The 19,472-nt window shown below is 43.4% G+C and overlaps 3 protein-coding genes across 3 annotated transcripts; 2 read left to right on the plus strand and 1 right to left on the minus strand.

Moving 5' to 3' along the window:
• Positions 1 to 388: 388 nt before the first annotated feature.
• On the minus strand, positions 389 to 3,353 carry LOC124209519. Its single transcript, XM_046607540.1, is given in 12 exon segments — positions 389 to 615; positions 678 to 790; positions 858 to 1,004; positions 1,066 to 1,167; positions 1,229 to 1,352; positions 1,409 to 1,514; positions 2,176 to 2,214; positions 2,275 to 2,390; positions 2,457 to 2,674; positions 2,739 to 2,902; positions 2,964 to 3,276; positions 3,334 to 3,353. Coding segments are annotated over 11 exon segments (1,611 nt in total). The 5' UTR covers positions 3,268 to 3,276; positions 3,334 to 3,353; the 3' UTR covers positions 389 to 437.
• An 80-nt stretch (positions 3,354 to 3,433) lies between these two features.
• On the plus strand, positions 3,434 to 5,840 carry LOC124209514 (glycylpeptide N-tetradecanoyltransferase 1-like). Its single transcript, XM_046607529.1, has 9 exons — positions 3,434 to 3,674; positions 3,797 to 3,899; positions 3,962 to 4,082; positions 4,141 to 4,265; positions 4,332 to 4,423; positions 4,489 to 4,605; positions 4,670 to 4,840; positions 4,905 to 5,085; positions 5,273 to 5,840. Exons 1-9 carry the CDS (start codon positions 3,574 to 3,576, stop codon positions 5,693 to 5,695), a joined length of 1,434 nt encoding a protein of 477 aa, XP_046463485.1. The 5' UTR covers positions 3,434 to 3,573; the 3' UTR covers positions 5,696 to 5,840.
• Positions 5,841 to 7,432: 1,592 nt separating this feature from the next.
• Positions 7,433 to 18,725, plus strand: LOC124209520 (5-hydroxytryptamine receptor-like). The gene is made up of 4 exons (XM_046607541.1): positions 7,433 to 8,016; positions 15,171 to 15,414; positions 16,524 to 16,716; positions 17,335 to 18,725. The coding sequence occupies exons 1-4, from the start codon at positions 7,764 to 7,766 to the stop codon at positions 18,271 to 18,273; spliced, it is 1,629 nt and encodes a 542-aa protein (XP_046463497.1). The 5' UTR covers positions 7,433 to 7,763; the 3' UTR covers positions 18,274 to 18,725.
• The last annotated feature ends 747 nt before the right edge of the window (positions 18,726 to 19,472 follow it).

A 19,472-nucleotide genomic window follows, 5' to 3' on the forward strand; every position in this document is an offset into this window, starting at 1 on the left:
TGGCATGTGCGCCACAACCACGTATGAATTTTCTCAGAATTAAAATCGTAAAATATAAATTACACAATATCAATCAAACTTGAACGTCGTAAAAAATATTAGAAAAGGTACGAATACTCTAAAATTATTAGAAAAATGTTATGACAAGAGTTATGATGAAAAAGGTGAACATATTTATGTCATTTTATTTTTCAGTTTCATGTACGGATACATGAATACGTAATAGGATTCTCCGTTAAATTCCCTACGCAATTAATATAAATTTAGGCAACAATACTCCAATTTTAACTAATCCTTGATGTTAGACACTTAAGCTTGGTCTACACCTGGATTTAGGTGGAGTTAGCGAACTTTGGATATTATTCATTTGAATTCAAATTAAAGACGATTGTATTCCAAAGTGTATTAACTCGGGTCCCTTCTTTCATTTCCCATTTTCACATATCATCATTGCCAGAATCTGAATCATCTTCAAGTGCAGATTTTGCGTATCGCTCAACTTCAGCAAACACCTCCTGAGAGACTTTCTGGTGACGTCCTTGGGTGACAGCACCTACCCAGCTCAGCTCCAGTTCAAAATGTTTATCCTTGACTTCATCATGGACAATGTAAATGCTGCATGTACAAAAAAAAAGCCAATTATTAACCTGAATTAAATAGTTAAAAAAAGAGCTAACATCTTGGCAGCTTCTTTGATGAGTTCTAGACAGGTCATATCCTTAAGCTTGAGCTTTTCCATTTCTGTTTTAGCAGCCTGTCTTGCTTTCCCCATAGCACATCCAAGATATCCCTAAAATATGGACAATTTTGATATTTTTTAGATCATAAACAAAAATTGGTGGAAAAAGTGAGCATACAAAGGAAACTCCAGATGGATCCACCATATAAAGCTGAGGGCCATCAATTTCATCATAAGATCCAAGAGCAACAGAACAACCAAATGGCCTCACAGCAGAATACAGAGTGTAAGCATGCTTGTACATGGCAACACGATCTGCCAGATACTAATTTTTAAAAATATTAAGTTTAGCTGAATGATCAAAATTATCCAATGCTAGAATATACTTTGACAGGAATATTGCCTCCATATTCAGCACGGTAATTTGAAGCTTCTGTCCTGGCAGTTTCCACAATTTGCCTGGAATCAGCTAAAAGGCCAGCAACAGCCTAGAAAAAGCATGAGTTTTTAATTGTAGTTTCATAAAACAGCTTAATTTTCAGGACTTGCCATTCCAATATGAGTGTCAATATTGAATATCCTTCTATTCGCTCCAGCTTCATACAGCTTTGATGTCACCAGCTTTTCCACAGCAAATACAACACCATCTTTGCCTCGCAAGGCAACAGCAGTACTATTGTCAAAAATGACTTATTATTACTGATACGAAGACATTAGACGTAGACTTACCCGCTGTTTTCGACGGCTTTCATGGCATATTCGACTTGGAATACTCTGCCATCAGGAGAGAACTGCGAAGCTGACAAATCGTACTGAAATCACAGATGAGAGTAAGCATCAAGATAGAAGGTTTAAGTCAGTAAATTTGAAATATATTACCCCAGTACCAATAGAACTCATCGTGTCTTTGAGAGAATGACTCGTGAAATCGCTAACTCAGGTATGACAAGCGGTTTCAAGCTGTAGCAGACGACATTACGTTAGCGGTTGGCAGCTTTCATTTGTTTCTGATAGGGAACCGGGCAACGTTTGAATTTTTTTATAATCGACTCACAATTTTCGTTTAATGAAACGGTTGAAATCGTTTGCAATGAAAAGGTTAAATAATTAATTGGTAATTTAGGGAGATTAAGAAAAAAATTGTTAAATAACACTTTTTGAATAGCATAGCACATAGCAGTACAGTTCTATGCTCTGTTGGTCTTCAGTTTGAACTGCTAAAAATTTTTAAAATTATAAACTAGTTTCACTGCCGATTACATGCTTATGATATTAAGCGACGATAACATCTGAACTTTTGTTTGCTTAACAAGAGTTTAACATGAAAATCCAGTCATGTTACATAAGTTTATGCATGCATGCAGTATTTTAATTGTGAAAAAAATAGTTACTAGATAAAGGGAAGTCAAGTGGGATTTTTGTAAACATGTAAGTTTATTTGCATACAAATTTTGACAAAATATTTAACAATTCCATGTAGTTTTAATAGCTCTATGTTGCCGACTGGGAAATTTTCAGAATTTCCCGTTTAACACCTTAAGAACACAAAAAAAAAGATTAATCAATGAAATAGGGATAAAGCTGAATGCGCAGACCTTCGCTTGAGCAAAAACATATTGACGAGGTCCACCTTTCGTTTTGTCGGATCATCTTTTCAAACTCGTAAAGATTTCCTCCAACACCAAAATAGAAATGTTTTGCGGCAACATAACTGGAAAAAATAATAAAGAAACAATGTTAAGCACAAATACAATAATTCTGTGAAAATTAAAGTTACATCAATCCAGATTTCTTCAGGGTTTCCTCAAAAATCCGAATTAATTTTCCATAATTTTCAGGATTGTAAATTGTTTCAGAGGTGAGAATAATATCATATTTATCAAGTTTATGAAGTAGAGGTCCCCAATCACCAGCAAAAAATTTTGCTCTATCCTTAAGGTCTGGATTGTTAAATATCACATTAGGAATTGTACAAAGGGAAAGCACCTCAGCATTCTAAGGACAAATGAAATCCTTTTAAAAAAAGTTACTTAAAAATGTATTTTTTTTAATGACTTACATAATCCTGGAAGTGGACAGATAAGGCTCCCTTGCTCAATGCATACATACCCAACAGGCCTGAACCACAACCAAGATCAAGAACATTCAATCCATCAAACTGAACAAAGTTTTTTTCAAAGTAATCTAGAAGATCAAGTGTGCATTCCCATATCTTCATTCCACCTAAATGATTATTTTAATATAAACTCTTAATGAATACATATTGGTTTAAGGAGTTATTAACCTTCGTATACGCCACTGATGATATCACTATTCATCTGAAAAGCTGCCTTCAGAGATTCAAATTCCCCATTTGACTGTGATGTTATGAGCTCTTCTACATGTTTCACGTCAACAAGATGAAAATTGCGCACTACTGTTGTGGGGGAACAATTGTCACGATACTGTTGAATATTCTGATGATAAATATTTGAAATTTCAATTTCCTTTCCATCAGCTTCTGGAGGACAAGTCTTATGGTTTGTATCGTCAATCGTGTCTTCTGTTTTATCCTGATTATCAGACGACGAGAAATTGAATTTAAACATGTTTTCCACCTGCAAATAGACTTTAGTCAGTAACAGTTTTGCAATGGCAGCATAAAAGATGTATACTACTATCAATTTCTGGTTCAACAGTATAACACGAGCACGAACACGCTACGCTTACAAAAATAATGAGCAGAAGCTAAAACAAAATCAAAAATTTCGGTTGCCATAGTAACCCAAGGCAAATTGACGTGGTTGTGTCTGCTGTAAGGCACGCATAGACAGGGCAGACAGGAGCAATTCTGTCGTCAATACATTAGGGGAAAAACGGGTGTGGATTGACTTAACTTTTATTTTTAAAGAACCATGGCCGAAAGAGACATGGAATCTAGTACAGGAAAAATGAAAGCAGAAGCATCTAATGGCTGTGGAGACCATTGCGATGGACACCATCACTCCAACGACGGGTAAGTTTGTGTTCCACGTTTCGTTTTTGTGCTGATGTGACCGTTAGTCAGCAAATGGTTTTGCCGATAAGTAAGCTTGAATAGTTGAATTCCTTGTTTACAAAGTTCATTCTTACTTTTAGGGGTGCCAAATCAAAAGACAAAAAGAAAAAAGGAAAAAATGTAAAAAATCATTTGTCCAAAGATGATGGAGAGGAGATGTCTTTGCCGCCTGCTAGTCTTCAAGTAAGAACATACTTCTTTTTGTTTTCAAGGTACAGGAATCCATGTTTGTAAACTTTTTGCAGGACTTGAAAAAAGCCATGGAGTTGCTTTCGTTGACCCACAGTCAAGGTGCTGTCAAAACGACTGAAGATGCTATGGCCAAACAGTATGAATTTTGGAGCACTCAACCCGTTCCAAAAATTAGTAAGATCTTCACAGCATTTTGTTTCAATTTCAACTTTATCTGATTTTTGTTCTGCAGATGAAGATATTACTGTCAATGAACCAATTGAGCCGGACACACCTTTTTCAGAAATTCGTCCCGAGCCATATACATTACCACAGGGTTTTGTGTGGGATACTTTGTCATTAGACAATCCACAGACAGTAACAAAAAGAATCAAAAAACTTTTTTTAAGACTTGTTTACATTTATCTTTCTTCCATTTTATAGTTGCAAGAATTGTACCAACTTCTTAATGAGAATTATGTAGAAGACGACGATAATATGTTTCGGTTCGATTATTCGGCTGATTTTCTTCTATGGTGGGTTTTAACTTAATTAAAAAATGAGTAGAAACAAAAATAACAAAAATATTATTGATTTATAGGGCTTTGAAACCGCCTGGCTGGTACAAGGATTGGCATTGTGGCGTTCGAGCAGAGAAATCGGGAAAGCTTTTGGGTTTCATATCTGCAATCCCAGCCACCATTCGAATATATAATCAGTAAGATCATAACGATTCAAGATTCTGTGAACTCGCATTTAATTTGTTTTCTCAACAACTTTAGTACCCAGAAAATGGTGGAGATTAATTTTCTTTGCGTGCACAAGAAGCTTCGCTCGAAAAGAGTGGCCCCCGTCCTCATTCGTGAGATTACACGACGCGTCCATTTGAAGGGAATATTTCAAGCCGTTTACACGGCCGGTGTTGTGTTGCCTAAACCGGTCAGCACTTGCAGGTATTTGTCTGGCAAAATAAACAAAGGCTTGTCCTTAATTGGTCCATTTTAATCCTATATTCAGATACTGGCACCGTTCTCTGAATCCCAAAAAGCTGATCGATGTCAAATTTTCGCATCTGGCGCGTAATATGACAATGCAACGAACATTGAAACTTTATCGCCTACCAGAAGAGACGAAAACTCCTGGATTCCGTACTTTGGAACTCAAGGACATTGAGCAGGCTTATCGATTGCTCAACACGGTGAGTCTACATCAGGGTCTGTCTCTGTGTGTGTGTTATGTTAGCAGTGATGACTACCATTGATAGCTCGAGGCGTGTAAGGCGAGTTTACTGGGAAAACGGAATTTTTGTTCATCTCGCAACGGATTGTCCGTGTTCAAATATTGATATCGACTTTCCTTTCTTTCCTTGCATTTTCTGTGTTTAGTATTTGAACAAGTTCCACTTGGCGCCGTGTTTCGACGAAGAAGATTTCCGCCACTGGTTTTTCCCCAGGCCCGGCATCGTCGACTGCTACGTGGTGGAGAACGACGGTATCATCACCGATCTGGTGAGCTACTACACGTTGCCATCGACGGTGATGCATCACCCGGTTCACAAGTCGCTCAAAGCGGCCTACTCGTTTTACAACGCATCGTCGACGACGCCGTGGAATCAGCTGATGAGCGACGCTCTGGTCACGGCCAAAAACGCCGGATTTGACGTTTTCAACGCCCTGGATTTGATGGAGAACAAGACGTTTTTAGAGCCGCTCAAGTTCGGTATCGGCGATGGCAATTTGCATTACTATCTCTACAACTGGCGCTGTCCGGACATGCCCTCAAACTCTGTCGGCCTGGTCCTTCAGTAACAAAATTTCAAGCAAAAGAAACAAGTTTGGGGGGACATCCAAACGAATCAGAAAAAAATGGACGTAAGGAATCCTTTTTTTCTTCGTTCGATTATTATTTTCATTTTTAAGTTGATTGAATAGAAGGAACCCCCAATTTCTTTTTTTTCCCTTGTGTATGTTTGTGTGTGATTATGAGCGTCCGTCGACCCGAAAGGTTATTTCCTTTTTGTACCAACAACAAATCTTTTTTGTTGAGAAATGAGACTTAAAATAATAATAATAAAAAAAAGAGTGTCGACGGAATTTGGGGCGCATTTAATTTCGCCACGTTTTACTTTAAGGCAGTTTGGCGTTTTAGGAAATTGGATTTGGATTAGGTGGCTGTAAAATTCAATAACATTGTATTAGCTGATGGAGAAGGGACCTGAAAGTAATCAATGGTTAATTAAGCCCCCCATATAAGACCCTGGACTTTAGCTATATAGAGTTGAAGGTCTGCCTGACTAGTCGTTTCTTTGGTTGGATGGATTGAGTAGAGACGTAACTCTTGCTTGGCTTGCGGCTTTTCCTCTTAAACCGATTCTCCATTACACCCCGGTGGAAATGTTTGCACCAACAAATCCTCAATTTGTGGACCAAGAAATCTACCAGCAGCAGAAGCAGCGGTGTGGTCTACATCCACTCAAATGTCGACGGGGGGTTTGGTAAACTTGTTAAATAAATCAAAATGAATGCTATCCCGCATACAGCACGCGATCTTGAGAACCCAAAGTGGAGTCTGGTGGAATATTTAGTCTCGGTCTGTAAATAGACCAAATCCTCTTTTGTCTTTTGGCTGCAAACTTTATGATTTCGGCGAAATCAATATAATGTCTCTTTCCTCGATTCATTAAGTATTTAATAGCTGTCATTCACGGTTCAACAATGGCATCCAGTTTGACATAAGTCGTACTATACTAGTAGCCCAGACTCGGGAATGAATTCTGCCCAACGTCGAGAATGTCTATCCCCATCAGCAATAAGGGGACTTGATAATCACTACAATCTCTCATCAAGACTCGCCGCAGTAAACGGATTTCCACTTGCTAAGGGCCCGTATTATATACTCCTCCTCTTACACATATGCAGTCTGTAAAATACACCGTACTCGCACCAGTATTTAAAATATGAACCAAATCAGATGGACCGTGAGCCGAACTGTGGCGGAGGGTAAAAAAATTCGCCAAGATCCGGATTTATTGTCGTCGCTTCATTTCAGTTTCACTTGACAGTTTCTCCTTCTTGGAAAAGGTTTCCCCCGAAGGTTTCGCGACGGTGTATGCCCAAGTGAAAAGTCTACAAATAATTCAATCGCCGTCTAGACGTCAGCAACAAAAGCGATTGGCTTTTTTTCCCCTTTTTTCTCTTTCGGGAATTGAAAAATAATAAAAAAAGGTTGGTTTAATTGATTTTGTTTTTATTCGCTCCTTTTGTGACGTATGCCGAGCAATGTGTGGAGAGGGTGGGAGAGAGACAAGGTTGGCGGGGCTTTTAAGTGGTTATAAACGGCTGCCGCCTGAATTCATCGGGAAACGGACATTAAGGCCGAGTGCAGCGGAGAGGAGCACTTTCCGTCATTGTTGGTATTACGCCGTTGGAGTTTGCTCTCTCCTTCACTCCCCTCCTCTCACACATTCACGCAACGGGAAAGCATAGCGCTCGGGAGTATAGTGCACAGCGGAGAGAGTCAAAGTTGGCTGGGACTAGCGTTCATTTGGCCGACGACTGGGGACGGAGTAAGTCGCTCCTCTCTCCCACTCTCCGCTTGTTGTTTTTTCTCGATTTCGGTTGGACAACTTTTGGCAGTCGTGTTGACTCGCACAACCCGTTCTCTCTCCCTCTCTCTTGTGTATTCAAAAGTTTCGAATCAATCGTGAACAAGGCAACAAAGTCACGCTGACAAAAGGGGGTGGCGTCGGTGGGCCAACGCAATTCGGGATAGAAATATCAGATCATGTTTGAGTTTGGTGAGTAGTATTGTGTCTGCCCGGCTGAATGTGCCAAACGACGAGAGTGTCCAACACACTGGTGCTAGAGCGGGACCACCATGAATTGGACGGGCACAAAAGCGGGGCCGGCGGCCCTGACAACGGCGATGTTGCGGGACCCGAGCGAGGACGAATTGATCGACGCCAATGTGACGGCGACGTTATTCTACAACAATTCCTCGTCATCGACAGCCGTCACCACTTATCTCAACAACAGTTCCGACGTCCTTTTGGCCGTTAATGGACTCGACTCGCTGATGAATGTCCTCATCGCCATGGTCCTAGTCGTCCTAATTCTAATCACCGCAATCGGTAAGTTCTAACCAACACCCATCGGTAAGTGTGTGCCTTATTCATTTGGGACTGCTACTCGATTGAAAAATATCCTTGGGTGAGTGGTGCGGGAATGCCTGTCATCGGGATAAGGGGGTGGGGTGGGCATGATTGCGAGACAAATCAATTGTCGTTCGTGTCTTATTCTAGGGCTGGCAAGCCAAATAGGCGGCTAATATTAACCCGACTGCTCATAGCGCACGCGGGCCTCAAGGAATTTCGTGACGGAAAGTCAATAATGCGCCAGCAAAAATGTTGCGACGTTTTTCCCGTTGAGGTTCGCCAAAACTTCGTCATCGTTTTCACGCTGTTTCATCATCTCTCCGATACCAATATCAAGTCTGTTTCTGTGTCGGCTTGTTTGTATTGTCCCACTAATCAGCCACTATGCGGCTGCTACACTTGTCGTCGTCTACCTAGAACACTCGAATAAGTTGATGGCGTCTAGGAGAAGCTCGTAGCGATTCAGGGCGGGAGCTGTTCCCGTGTTGTGTCGTGAATCGCAATGAGATGATATCAAGGGGGCCGCCCTCCAAGTGGTTTCCCTCCTCTATTTTTCTGAAAAGGGATTCTTGAGATTTATATGTGTATGCCTTCGATCCTTTTGGTTGGTGGCGGTGGAAATCCATCTCCATTCCTGAGCGCAGCGACGCTTTACCGTTTTCCTATATTTTAAAAGAGACATGCGACCGGCTGTCTCTGAAGGGCGCGGGAATGTCGCACACAGGATCGAGATTGTGTGCCTCTGTAATATCTAAACTCGCCGACGTGTGTATAACTTCCTCCCCTTTACCCCACCCATCAACATGCGGGGGCCAAACCGAACATCTGTCGTCGTCGTCGGGAGATCAACGTGAAAACTCAAAATTTCGTTCACTTTGCTCACTATTTTCCTCCTTTTCCCTCCGCCATCAGGATTTATTGAATTTCTCAATGACATTCGCGCTTGAACGTCATGTGTCGGGGGAGATCCCGACCGGAAAAACAAAACAGGACAACAACGGGACAAACACTCGGTCAGTCACGATAAGACGTCCGTCATTGTCTTTGGTCCATCGCGGGGATGGCTGTCGGTCCAACAGCTGCGTGTTGAGATTAAGCGTTGCAAATCTATTTTTGCCAATATTTAGTTTTATCGTATAATCCAATTTTATTCAATTTATTTAGTTTGATTTAATTTTATTATTTTTTTTTACCCCATCATTTTTGTTGAATTTTATTTGGTTTTTTCAAATTCAATAAACTCGACAATTAAAAAAAAATTCGAATCATTTTCGCAATCTGGCAAATCCAGAATCGCGCCATTTTAAATTGCAGACTAAAATTTAGCGAACGACACATACACGTGTTTAGAAAGACAATTAGAAATAAACTAGAAATCTTAGATAAAATCTACAAGGAAATAGTTTGAGCACTTCATGATGGACATTCTACTATATTTTGGCAGGTATGTTTGTCTTAATTTTGTAAATCCCGAAGTGTCAATTATTTGGTAACTTGTAAAAAGCTGGCAGAGGCAGACAAAGACTTAGCCTTTTTTCTTGTCAGAGACCAGGCTGAGGACATTATGGTCGAATTTATTAGAAAATGATGAAGAGCATCTCAGAGTTTCCTTGTCCAACATCACCCATGTGAACAAGTCACTTGATGAAGTTGGTGATGCAAACACTGAGAACTACGTTCAGGTTTTTCGAAACATTAGCTCCTACACATTTAGTTCATTTTGCCCAATATTTTTTCTTTCCCTACCCACCAGGATCATTGAATTTCTCGATGACATTCACGCTGGATTGAACGTGATGAGGGCGTGATGGGGGAAATCCCTGCCGAAACAATGGGACAAACTCTCGGTCAGTCACGATAAGGCGCGTTTGTCATTGTCTTTGTGTCCATTGCGGGGATGAATGTTGGTCCAGCAGCTGCGTGTTACGATACACAACTGGCGTCGGTTGTGTGTGTGTGTGTGTGTTGTTTCTATTGACCTTGGGTAAACAAATAGGAGCCCTGTAATCCTTCCTTCCCGTCTGGGCGGATATGCCCGGTCGAACATTCAATGGGTCTGGCGAAAGTTAGCGACAGGTTGGGTCCGCCCGACACAGTCCACATGTGCTGCTGCTGTTGGATTCCACGGGTCACGAAATTTCCTCTTCTTGTTGTGTCCTTCATCCGGGGGGAAAATAGGAGCGGCAGCGGCGGATGGAATTGGCAAGCGATGGGTGCTCCATCATTTCCGTCTCTCCCGCAATCCGGTTGGCGGCCGGCTGACAAACTTTGTTTTCTTTTGACACTCCCTTTTTGGCGAGACGGGACGGGACGGGAGAGACAAACCCCCTCAATCTCGACCTCATCAATCGTGCAATCAAAGATGCCGTTCGCTCGGCTGCTGCCACCCTCATGTCCTAAAAGGAGAAGATTAGATTTTCCCCGGGCAACTTTCTCTCATCTGCTGACTCGCCTCTCTTTTCCTTCCACCCATCGACCGTTTTTCTGCGCAGTCGATTCAAACTCTCAAACTCTTTACACACACACGCAGCTCGGCACAACACTTCGGGTATACCTTTTTTTTTATATTTTGGATCAGGATCATCGGTCGTAAAAAATTCCAGGCCACACCATTTTACTTTTGCGTCTTGTTTGTTCACTTTCCAATCATTGGAATCGCATCCGTTTTCTTTTGTATATATCCGTGCAGCAGTCGCCATGTTTTTCTCTTTCCCTAACGATCGTTAAGGGTCGAAAAGAAAAATACCGGGCCCGTTATTTATTCGACAACAACATCAAATCCAAACTGACGAAAAAGGAAAACAACATTTCCAATGAACTGTTGCTGCTGCCGGGCTGATTGTATATATATCTCACGCGGTCCAGGGAAAGTGCATTCAGAATGACATGTCTAAAATTGGCGCCGCTTCAACTTTATTAACGATCGGTACTTTAGTTCGAACTTAACGAGAACCTTTGACGCTTATCCCCTTAACGAACAGTTTTCGCGTTGTGTTTTCGCCAATTTTGAATTGGAAAAGTTAATTTTTTTTTAAATCATCTCAAAAATATCAATCATGTGTCGTTTGGGGGGTTATTTTTTAATGAGCTTCAACAAACTGTCTTATATAAATAAGGGGGAGAAAAAGAAAAAAAAAAGAAAATGGTTGGAGAGGCCCTGACGCAAGTCCCGACCGATTATTTCGCATGGAGAGTCGGACCAGACAGTTGAGAACTCTCTCAATTCCGAGATGGATGATTATGATCCTCTTTGACTGCACGGCAAAGATCAAACAAACATTGAAGTACAGGGGGGTTGGGGGATCGAGTCACGGACATGCCATTTCCGCTTTTAAGAAAACTGAAAATGATTGCAGAGATGACGCAAGTGGCTCACGCATGGCGTGCCATTTCCGATGAATCCACTCGCTGATCCCCACAACCGCCCAGGATCTGCCGAGACTCCAATTCGCTAATGGAATATCACGAGTTCAATCCTTGTCCTTTCAAATTAAAATCATTTCATTTCTAGGGTAGTTATATACATTGATGAGCAACAAGTCCCCCCCCCCCCTCCGGCCGGATGAATCCTCCTGTCCATAATAATCTTGTCATTTCTCTTAGGTTTGTTTCACCGATACCCTACACACGTGCAGTCAATAGTACCGCCGCTTTTTCACCTGCTGGATGCGACGTATACGCACAGCTCAAACAAAGGAAAACCCATTAGCTAATGCGAGACTTACCGACAAACTTTTTGCGTTCCACCACCACCGCCGTCATATCTGTGTGTGTAGATATTTTAGTACTGATGGCATTATATGTACTACCGCCTCCCACCAACCCCCCGGAGCTACGGAATGTTTTCAGACTCTGGGTTGTCTCTCACCGCATTATTATTAGATCGCCGTGTAGACACACAAGCGCGCGCCCTGTATATTACGTAGATATGATTTGACGAGTTTAATATGTGGGCGGAATGTTTGTTTGTTTGTTTGTGTTATAGCCCACGACGAGGGAATGGTGAGAATAGTGCCGTGTCATTGTGATATAGACGCGGATACTTTATTCATATTGATTGATTTACATCCCAGTGTCACTGCATCCCCCCTTTGCTGGCCGACGGCCAAAGAACGTAATGGCAAAATCACTTATAGATGGGGTGAATCTATTCTGGGTAGATCTAAACGTCTTTGATTATACAGATGCACTATACTATGACTACGACTACTAGTAGGATAATATAATGGCTGACAAAGTAAAGACGGCCCGTATATAGAGTTCTTCTTTTTCTTGGCCCGGGTTTGAGTCCCATCGAGGAATCAAAAGAGAATAGCGACGCTATATATATTCCGGCGATGGAAAGGGGGGAAAAGTTGGGAGGCGCATTCATCCGCGTTGGGGGAATAGAAGAAGAAGAATAAGAGTCTTAAGGATATAGTAATTGCTGCTCACTCCCGTGTCTTGTCCATGGCGCCCGCCAGCCTCCCCCTTCCACCGACCAGAGACGTGCCGGCTTCTCAATTGTTTGCTCCCGACTCTTTAGACTCTCGATTTCTATAGGCCGTCGTTGCTGCTGCGCTGCGTTGATGCCCAAGTTGTTCTCCAGAGGTCTGTACTTCTCTCTCCCAAGACGTTCGTCAGCGTGCGTGTGTGTGTCTGTATACAATAACTATTGGATTGCACGGAGGAAACGACGGCCGGGAAAAAAAAAAGAAAAACTTTTTCTTCCGCTCGGTGCGGAAGAAAAGCTTCCGCACACTGTGCAAAAGGGGCTTATATAGAGAGTAGTATGTCGTACTAGCTGGGGCGTATGCAAATGAGACGTCGGAAATGGATGTGTATGTAGTAGCGGGTCAATATGAAATTCAAATTGCCGAAAAGAGAAATCTGTTGAGCCATTATTTGATGTGCAACATTTTCCGTCGAGATGGAATTCTCTCTCGTTCAGGAGGGGGGAGGGAGAGAAACAAGGAGCCATTAGGAGCTGGGGGGAAACATCTTGACGTGGAATTGATCGATGACGCAACTTGTTGACAGGAGACTTCTTGACTCGATCGTTGCTTTTATGTGTGCCAGCCAAGGAGCCAGCCTCCAAGGAGCTTTGAACAACATTTCAGCTAAATGACCCAAAAGTGCCGAAATACTTGATGGGACATTCTCCTAATGTTGAAATGATTTAGAACGCGACCCACAACTTCACGGGTTGAGCCCGTGACGCATTGTCGGGCAAGAGTCTATACGTCCCAACAATCGACCGGCAACTTTTAGGAGCGTTCCTCCTGGCACTTTGTCATTTATAAATGTCTTTCCTCGTTTCCCTCGATGGGTTTATAAATACTCGAAAAACTGGACGCGCCCGTTTTTTCGCGGCCAGCCCCTGTCACTTGCGTGGTAAATAATCATCCACCAACTTCGGCATCCGCAACTTTTCTTCTTCTTCTTCTTCTTCTTCCTCGCCGCCGCCATCATATTCTTCCGGTTGTATGAGCTTAACGACAATCTCGCTATTTATGTCCAGGCCGGGGGTCTATGAGCCATGGGGGCGTCACATTTCCCACCAAATTGTCGCCGGCGGATTTTTCTTTTATGATTTTCCCGTTGTTGCAGCGATGCCAACAGCAATTCTATACGATCGAGAATAAATGATTGACCTTTTACATGCATATCGCATTTCAAAGCGCCGGGAAATTGTCGATACACACAGTCACGCAGTTGCTGTTGTTATGGGTGTAGCATTGCGCGTCAGTCGTCAGCCAACAACTTCTCCCAGCGTCCAATTCACATCCCCTCACGTTTTCTTTTTTTTTCACGATTTTTTGCGCTGCGGCTCCCGCCGGGTACGTTGGGTTGACGTTTTCAGGCGGGGGCGACGAGGCTTATGGCTTGTCACACATTTTATAGCGCCTCGACATCCAAATGGTGAGGGAATAAGGTCACCGAGTCTATACCGACAACAACAACAACTGCCAGAAATCATTTGACACACGAGAACAGGCCAGCGCCCAGTCCGATCCTATTTGCTGTGTTTACTCGAGTTCTATTTCCATCGACGGACCATTGCGTCTTGATTCTGTTACCTTTTTTATTTTTTCCACTTTCCAACAAGAAAGATTTTTCTTTTTTACTTATGAAAGGTTCTTTGGGGGGGATGCGGGTCCTGTCTAAATGTCACGCTCCTTATTTTCCCCCCTTAGACATTCTAGTAGGATCGGATCCTTATTACACACTCATCAGAGTGCAGAATAAGCAAAGCTCCACTGCCGGCTGTGCCTGCGACTCTCATTTGGACTCATCAACTTAAAGGCTTAAATGTCACTCGTCGTCCAATCCTCCTACCCTCCCGCACGGCCCTCCAGCCAGCCAGTCAGCAGATGCCTAGCGCTCAGATTCATTTCGAAAATGGCGCCGTAAACGACGACGACATACACACACACACGGCCTGGCAAACTTTTTTTGTCATTTCGACCTTTGATGTCATTTGTGTATCCCCCCTCCTCGCAATAACATAATGGATCTTGCCATCCAGCCAAAGATTACACACACACTCGACGTATTATAACTAGCTGCAATGATCACTGATATGATTACACACACAGACACACTCTCGGTGTGTATTGGCAGATGGAATAATGAAAAGCCTCATCTTATATATTAGAGACTAATGGAGCACTCTAGGCGTTACATTTTGACCGCGCGCCGGAATAATAACATATAAGAGCGTCTGCGCCGTCCATCCAGACATATAAGAGAGAAAGAGTAAGGTCGTTTTTTCTCCTGTGTTGTATAACATGTAATAAGAAACTTCTGTGTCCGGCGTAATGTACTCGCTGCTGTGCAACTGGAGATGCTCATGTGTATGTCGAGAGAGAGAGAGAGTGACTGTTGATGGGGCTATACATGGGCGCTCTAAACACACATTGATGCTCGTTGAGCTCGTAATTAGCTACTGAGTGCTGCCAGCTGAGTAGAATTGATTACGGACAGCAGCACAATGGACAAAGAGGGTGGAACCTTTAGCGTGTTGGAGCTCCTAGTAATCTGTCGCGTAACGTGTCGCCCGGGACACTCTCTTCTTCTTCTTCTTCCGCGTGCGGTTGTTTCCGTAGTCGTGATGCGATTATTAACCGGCAATTGATTTTCTGCTTAAGGCAACGTGTTCGTCATCGCCGTCATTCTGCTGGAACGGCATCTGCAATCGGTGGCCAACTATTTGATCCTGTCGCTGGCCGTCGCCGATCTCCTGGTCGCCTGTTTGGTCATGCCGTTGGGGGCCGTCTATCAGGTGACTGGCAAATGGCTCCTAGGACCCGAACTGTGTGACATGTGGACCTCTTCAGATGTCCTCTGCTGCACCGCCTCCATCCTTCATCTCGTCGCCATAGCCACCGACAGGTAAAAAACAACAACCCCACCCACCACTTTTTGTAATCACGTCACGGGGCTCCTGGCTCTCCCAAAGTCAAACAAGGTGAAGGATCCAAATATTTATTAATTTCTTGATAGGATCAAATAGACCCAAACAAAAGCTACGGTCCTTTTTTGATCATTTGATCCGATTTGGTTTGGTTCTTTTGCGACCGCCGTTGGGCCTTTTAATGATGGCAACCCTGATACCTACCTACAAGGAGCCGGGGCTGCAGAGTCTAATATTTATAGGAACGCGATTCTTTCATTTCTGATGGGATTTTTCATTTGATGACGTCTCGCCAGTCACGGATCGAAAGGGGGAAAAATCCTTTTGATGTTTGCAAGAGGTCAGACCAGTCCAACATTCAATATTGATTGGAAATTGCGCGGCTATATATATTTATATACTAGCCATCAACTTCTATATAGTCTGAGAGATTGGACGTGAGCCAATCGGATGTTGATGTTATTAAACTGGGTAGAGCCCCCCCTCCCAAGAAAAAAGGAGCGCATCGTTGTTTATTTATACGGTCCGATTTGAAATAAAGATGCAAATACTCCCGAACTAAGCCAGAGGGTTAAGTTACTAATAAAAAGAGATGCGGTAACTTTGGCGTGTCGCACGCGAGAGAGATGGTCGATTGTTGTCAAACAAATTTACTCCTTAGTAGCGGATATCATGTGCACACAGTCGTGTGCCATCACACTGCCAGCGGAAGGTGAATAATTCACATCCGCAACCCCCGAGCGCGGGATTGCCTACATGATCAAGTAGGTTGTAGAAGATATACGTACATATCTATCCAGTCGGGGCTCTATTCATATTTATTATGCCTTTACATATCCATGGAGGGAATAAAAAACAAAATCCCCTCCGCTGGATGTGTGTGTGTATAGTCGAAGCGGGATCGATCGACGTTCAGACTATTGACCACTTTGGTAGTCTGCACACTTCTTCTTTGTGTGTGTGTGTTGTGTCGGAGAAATTTTCCGGGAAACAATCGGAGAGAAAAGGAATTGTGTATTTTGCTTTGTTTCTTTTTTCGTTGGAATTGAATCAGTTGAGTTTATTATTCATTGTGTGCTGAACTCAGATACTGGGCGGTGACGAGCATCGACTACATCCAACAGCGGACCGTCGGCCGGATCACGTGGATGATCGCCACCGTTTGGCTCGTCTCTCTGCTCGTCTCCTGTTTCCCGCTCTTCGGATGGAAGGACGACGACTGGCAGAAGCGCATCCAAGTCTACCAGCAATGTCTCATCAGTCAGGATGTCGGTTATCAGGTAGAGTCAAATCTCCTAACCAAATCTCTTTTCTCTAGTTGTCGTTATTGGAGGCGGTCGGGTTAGATGTTGATCGATTGTTTTTGGAAAGAAGAAAAAAGATAAAACGACAGGGCCGGCGACCCGATGAGTGTCACTTGTACATGTCCAACATTCAGTGCCGGACTCTGTTAGACTATACTTTGGTCGTTAAAAAAGAAGGACGGCTGGGCCCGGCACACTCGACCAAATGTTTTCGTTGACTGCGGCCGACATGTTTTTCTACCCCTGGGCTCGGCTTTCCGTTTGCCATTTCAATATTGAGACGGACGGTGACGGGCTGTGTATTCGATTTCAACGACGATCGATACACACAGCGCTCCTGGGCTCCTGTTCCTGTTCCTGCCATCCGACGTGATAGCCTCGATGAATAGCCGGGACATTTAGATTATACAACAGCAGACTCTTTGGCCGATTTATTTGGCTGTCGTCGAGTTTATGTCGAGACATTTTGTCTGGGCCCGCCGTTATATATCAAGTCCGGCTCACATCCACATTGAACTTCTTTTGATGTCTTGACCATGATTCTTCTTAGCTTCTTTTGACTGGCCTTTTTTTTTTATATTTGGTTGGTTCCAGGTTTTTGCGACGCTGTCGACGTTTTATTTGCCGCTGGCCATCATCCTGTTTCTCTACTGGCGGATCTTCCTCACAGCCAAGAAGCGGATTAGGAGGCGCAAGGAGCAAAGGCAAAACAATGGAGTTTCATCCTCATCGGCTGCGGCGGCTGCCATCGGCGGATTGCGGCTCAGTTTGAGAGGAGCCGTCTCGTCGGCCGCTCCCACCAACTCGACGACCAACAGCACCGGAATTTCCTTCGTTTCCACCAGCGAACCGGCCACTTGCACCGTCATGGCCGCCGCCGTCGGTGTCTTGAATCTCGGCCGCCCGCCAATGCCAATTTCATCTCCATCAGATACCCTGGAAAATTTATACGTCGAGCAAACGGTCGCTATCGTCCCTCCGCCAGCGCCAGCGCAACCGCCAACTCAGCCGGCCAAATTAACGCGACGGATAACATCGGTGGCCGCTGCAGCCGTGGCGGCCGCCGCCTCGACTACCAATCGCCGGCGGAACATGGAGTCGAAACGGGAGCGCAAAGCGGCCAAAACATTGGCCATCATCACGGGAGCGTTTGTCGTTTGTTGGCTGCCCTTCTTCGTCATTGCCCTGCTGATGCCCGTCTGCCAATGGCCGCACTGTTACTACGACGACAACATGGTGTCATTCTTCCTCTGGCTCGGCTACTTCAACTCCACTCTCAACCCGATTCTCTACACCATTTTCAGCCCAGAGTTCCGTAACGCTTTCCAGAAACTACTCCGGATGAAGAGCAACCCTCCACGATCCAGCCAGCCCATGCCCACGGCCCTATCCCATTCCGGTGGCGGCGGTGGCGGTGGTAGGGCCAGGGAGAGTCGACCAAATGTCACAGTTTTAACTGTTGGCAATAACAACAAGTTCAATGATCCGGAACGCCAAAGTGTCGCAGCCGTGTCCAACAACTATTCCGGATAGAGAGCTAAAAAAAAACCAAACTGAATAAAAGATTGTTGTTGTACCAATAATAAAAAGAAAAGAAAAGAAAAAGAAGAAAAACTACTATTGCTATTTGATTTCTTGTTTGTTTCTTGTTGCAATCCTATTTATGACGTCAATGTGACACGACCTGGAAAGTGTATAACAACCATCTAGATATTATATATTTCTCATTCCTACTCTGACGACGTGATACTCTCACACGCATAAAAAGAAGAAGCCATGTTGATGTTTCATATCAAATATATATATATATATATCTATACTTCATTGATTGTCTAAGAAGATTATCATTTCCAATTTCACTTCTATGGCTGTGTTGTGTTTTCCACTTATTCTCGTTTCATCATTTGTATATATTCGTATAAAATGGGGAGAAACGGAGCTGTGTCGACGCTGTATGCAATACAACGGGGCAATTCTTATACCTATATAATTCTTTTATTTTATTTTATTTCCGGCCTCGGTCTTTTTGATGATCAATCCAACGCGCCATTGTTATTATTCCACAGACATTCGCCCGCTACCAATCAATGAGTCGGATCAACTGCCCGGAGGGAATTTGGCTGATGTCGTCTGCTGCTGCTTCCTCCTCCTACTTTTACTGTGTAGATCTAATCATTTAAACATAAAACTTGGGGAAAAATGTTATTCGAATAAAAACAGGAGCAGCGAATCAAGTCTGGGGAATGGTTTCTAAGTTTCGCCTTCGATGGTGAATGAAAAGCAATCAAAGGAAAACACCTCGACACGAATTTGTGTCCCGCCATTATATTAGGACGCAGGCCAAAACTTATTTTCCCTTTTTCACCAACCAATTCCCACGACGGCCAGGCTGGACACACACACACGTGGCTACTTTTTTTTCCGTGGGATTGTTGTCGGCCAAAATAGAATAGAAGCAACCACGCTAGTAGTACGTGTACGTGTTTGCTCGATAAAGTGGATTCCCGCCTCTTGTGACGACTACCCAAAAAAGAAAACTTTTCTTTTTGACAAGGCACAAAAGTGAATGAAAAGTGAGTGGACGATGGTTGACGGTTATTACACCACGTACTACTTTTTTTTCTTTCTTCTGCACTCGGTGAGATGTCAGTCACGATAATTCGTGTCACTCACGAAGAAAAGTCGGGATTACGGCACGTATAAAGAGGATACATGGGGCTACCTACGAAATA

The sequence above is a fragment of the Daphnia pulex genome, chromosome 12 (assembly GCF_021134715.1).
Source record: "Daphnia pulex isolate KAP4 chromosome 12, ASM2113471v1".
NCBI lineage: Eukaryota > Metazoa > Arthropoda > Branchiopoda > Diplostraca > Daphniidae > Daphnia > Daphnia pulex.

Bases quoted from the DNA above. Each gene is read 5' to 3' on its own strand.
- LOC124209514 (XM_046607529.1), top strand. From the start codon at position 3,574: ATGGCCGAAAGAGACATGGAATCTAGTACAGGAAAAATGAAAGCAGAA. The intron at 4,424-4,488 runs GTGGGTTTTAAC...ATTGATTTATAG, and splicing joins TCGGCTGATTTTCTTCTATG to GGCTTTGAAACCGCCTGGCT. The intron at 4,841-4,904 runs GTATTTGTCTGG...TCCTATATTCAG, and splicing joins AAACCGGTCAGCACTTGCAG to ATACTGGCACCGTTCTCTGA.
- LOC124209520 (XM_046607541.1), top strand. From the start codon at position 7,764: ATGAATTGGACGGGCACAAAAGCGGGGCCGGCGGCCCTGACAACGGCG. The intron at 8,017-15,170 runs GTAAGTTCTAAC...TTTCTGCTTAAG, and splicing joins AATTCTAATCACCGCAATCG to GCAACGTGTTCGTCATCGCC. The intron at 16,717-17,334 runs GTAGAGTCAAAT...GGTTGGTTCCAG, and splicing joins GTCAGGATGTCGGTTATCAG to GTTTTTGCGACGCTGTCGAC.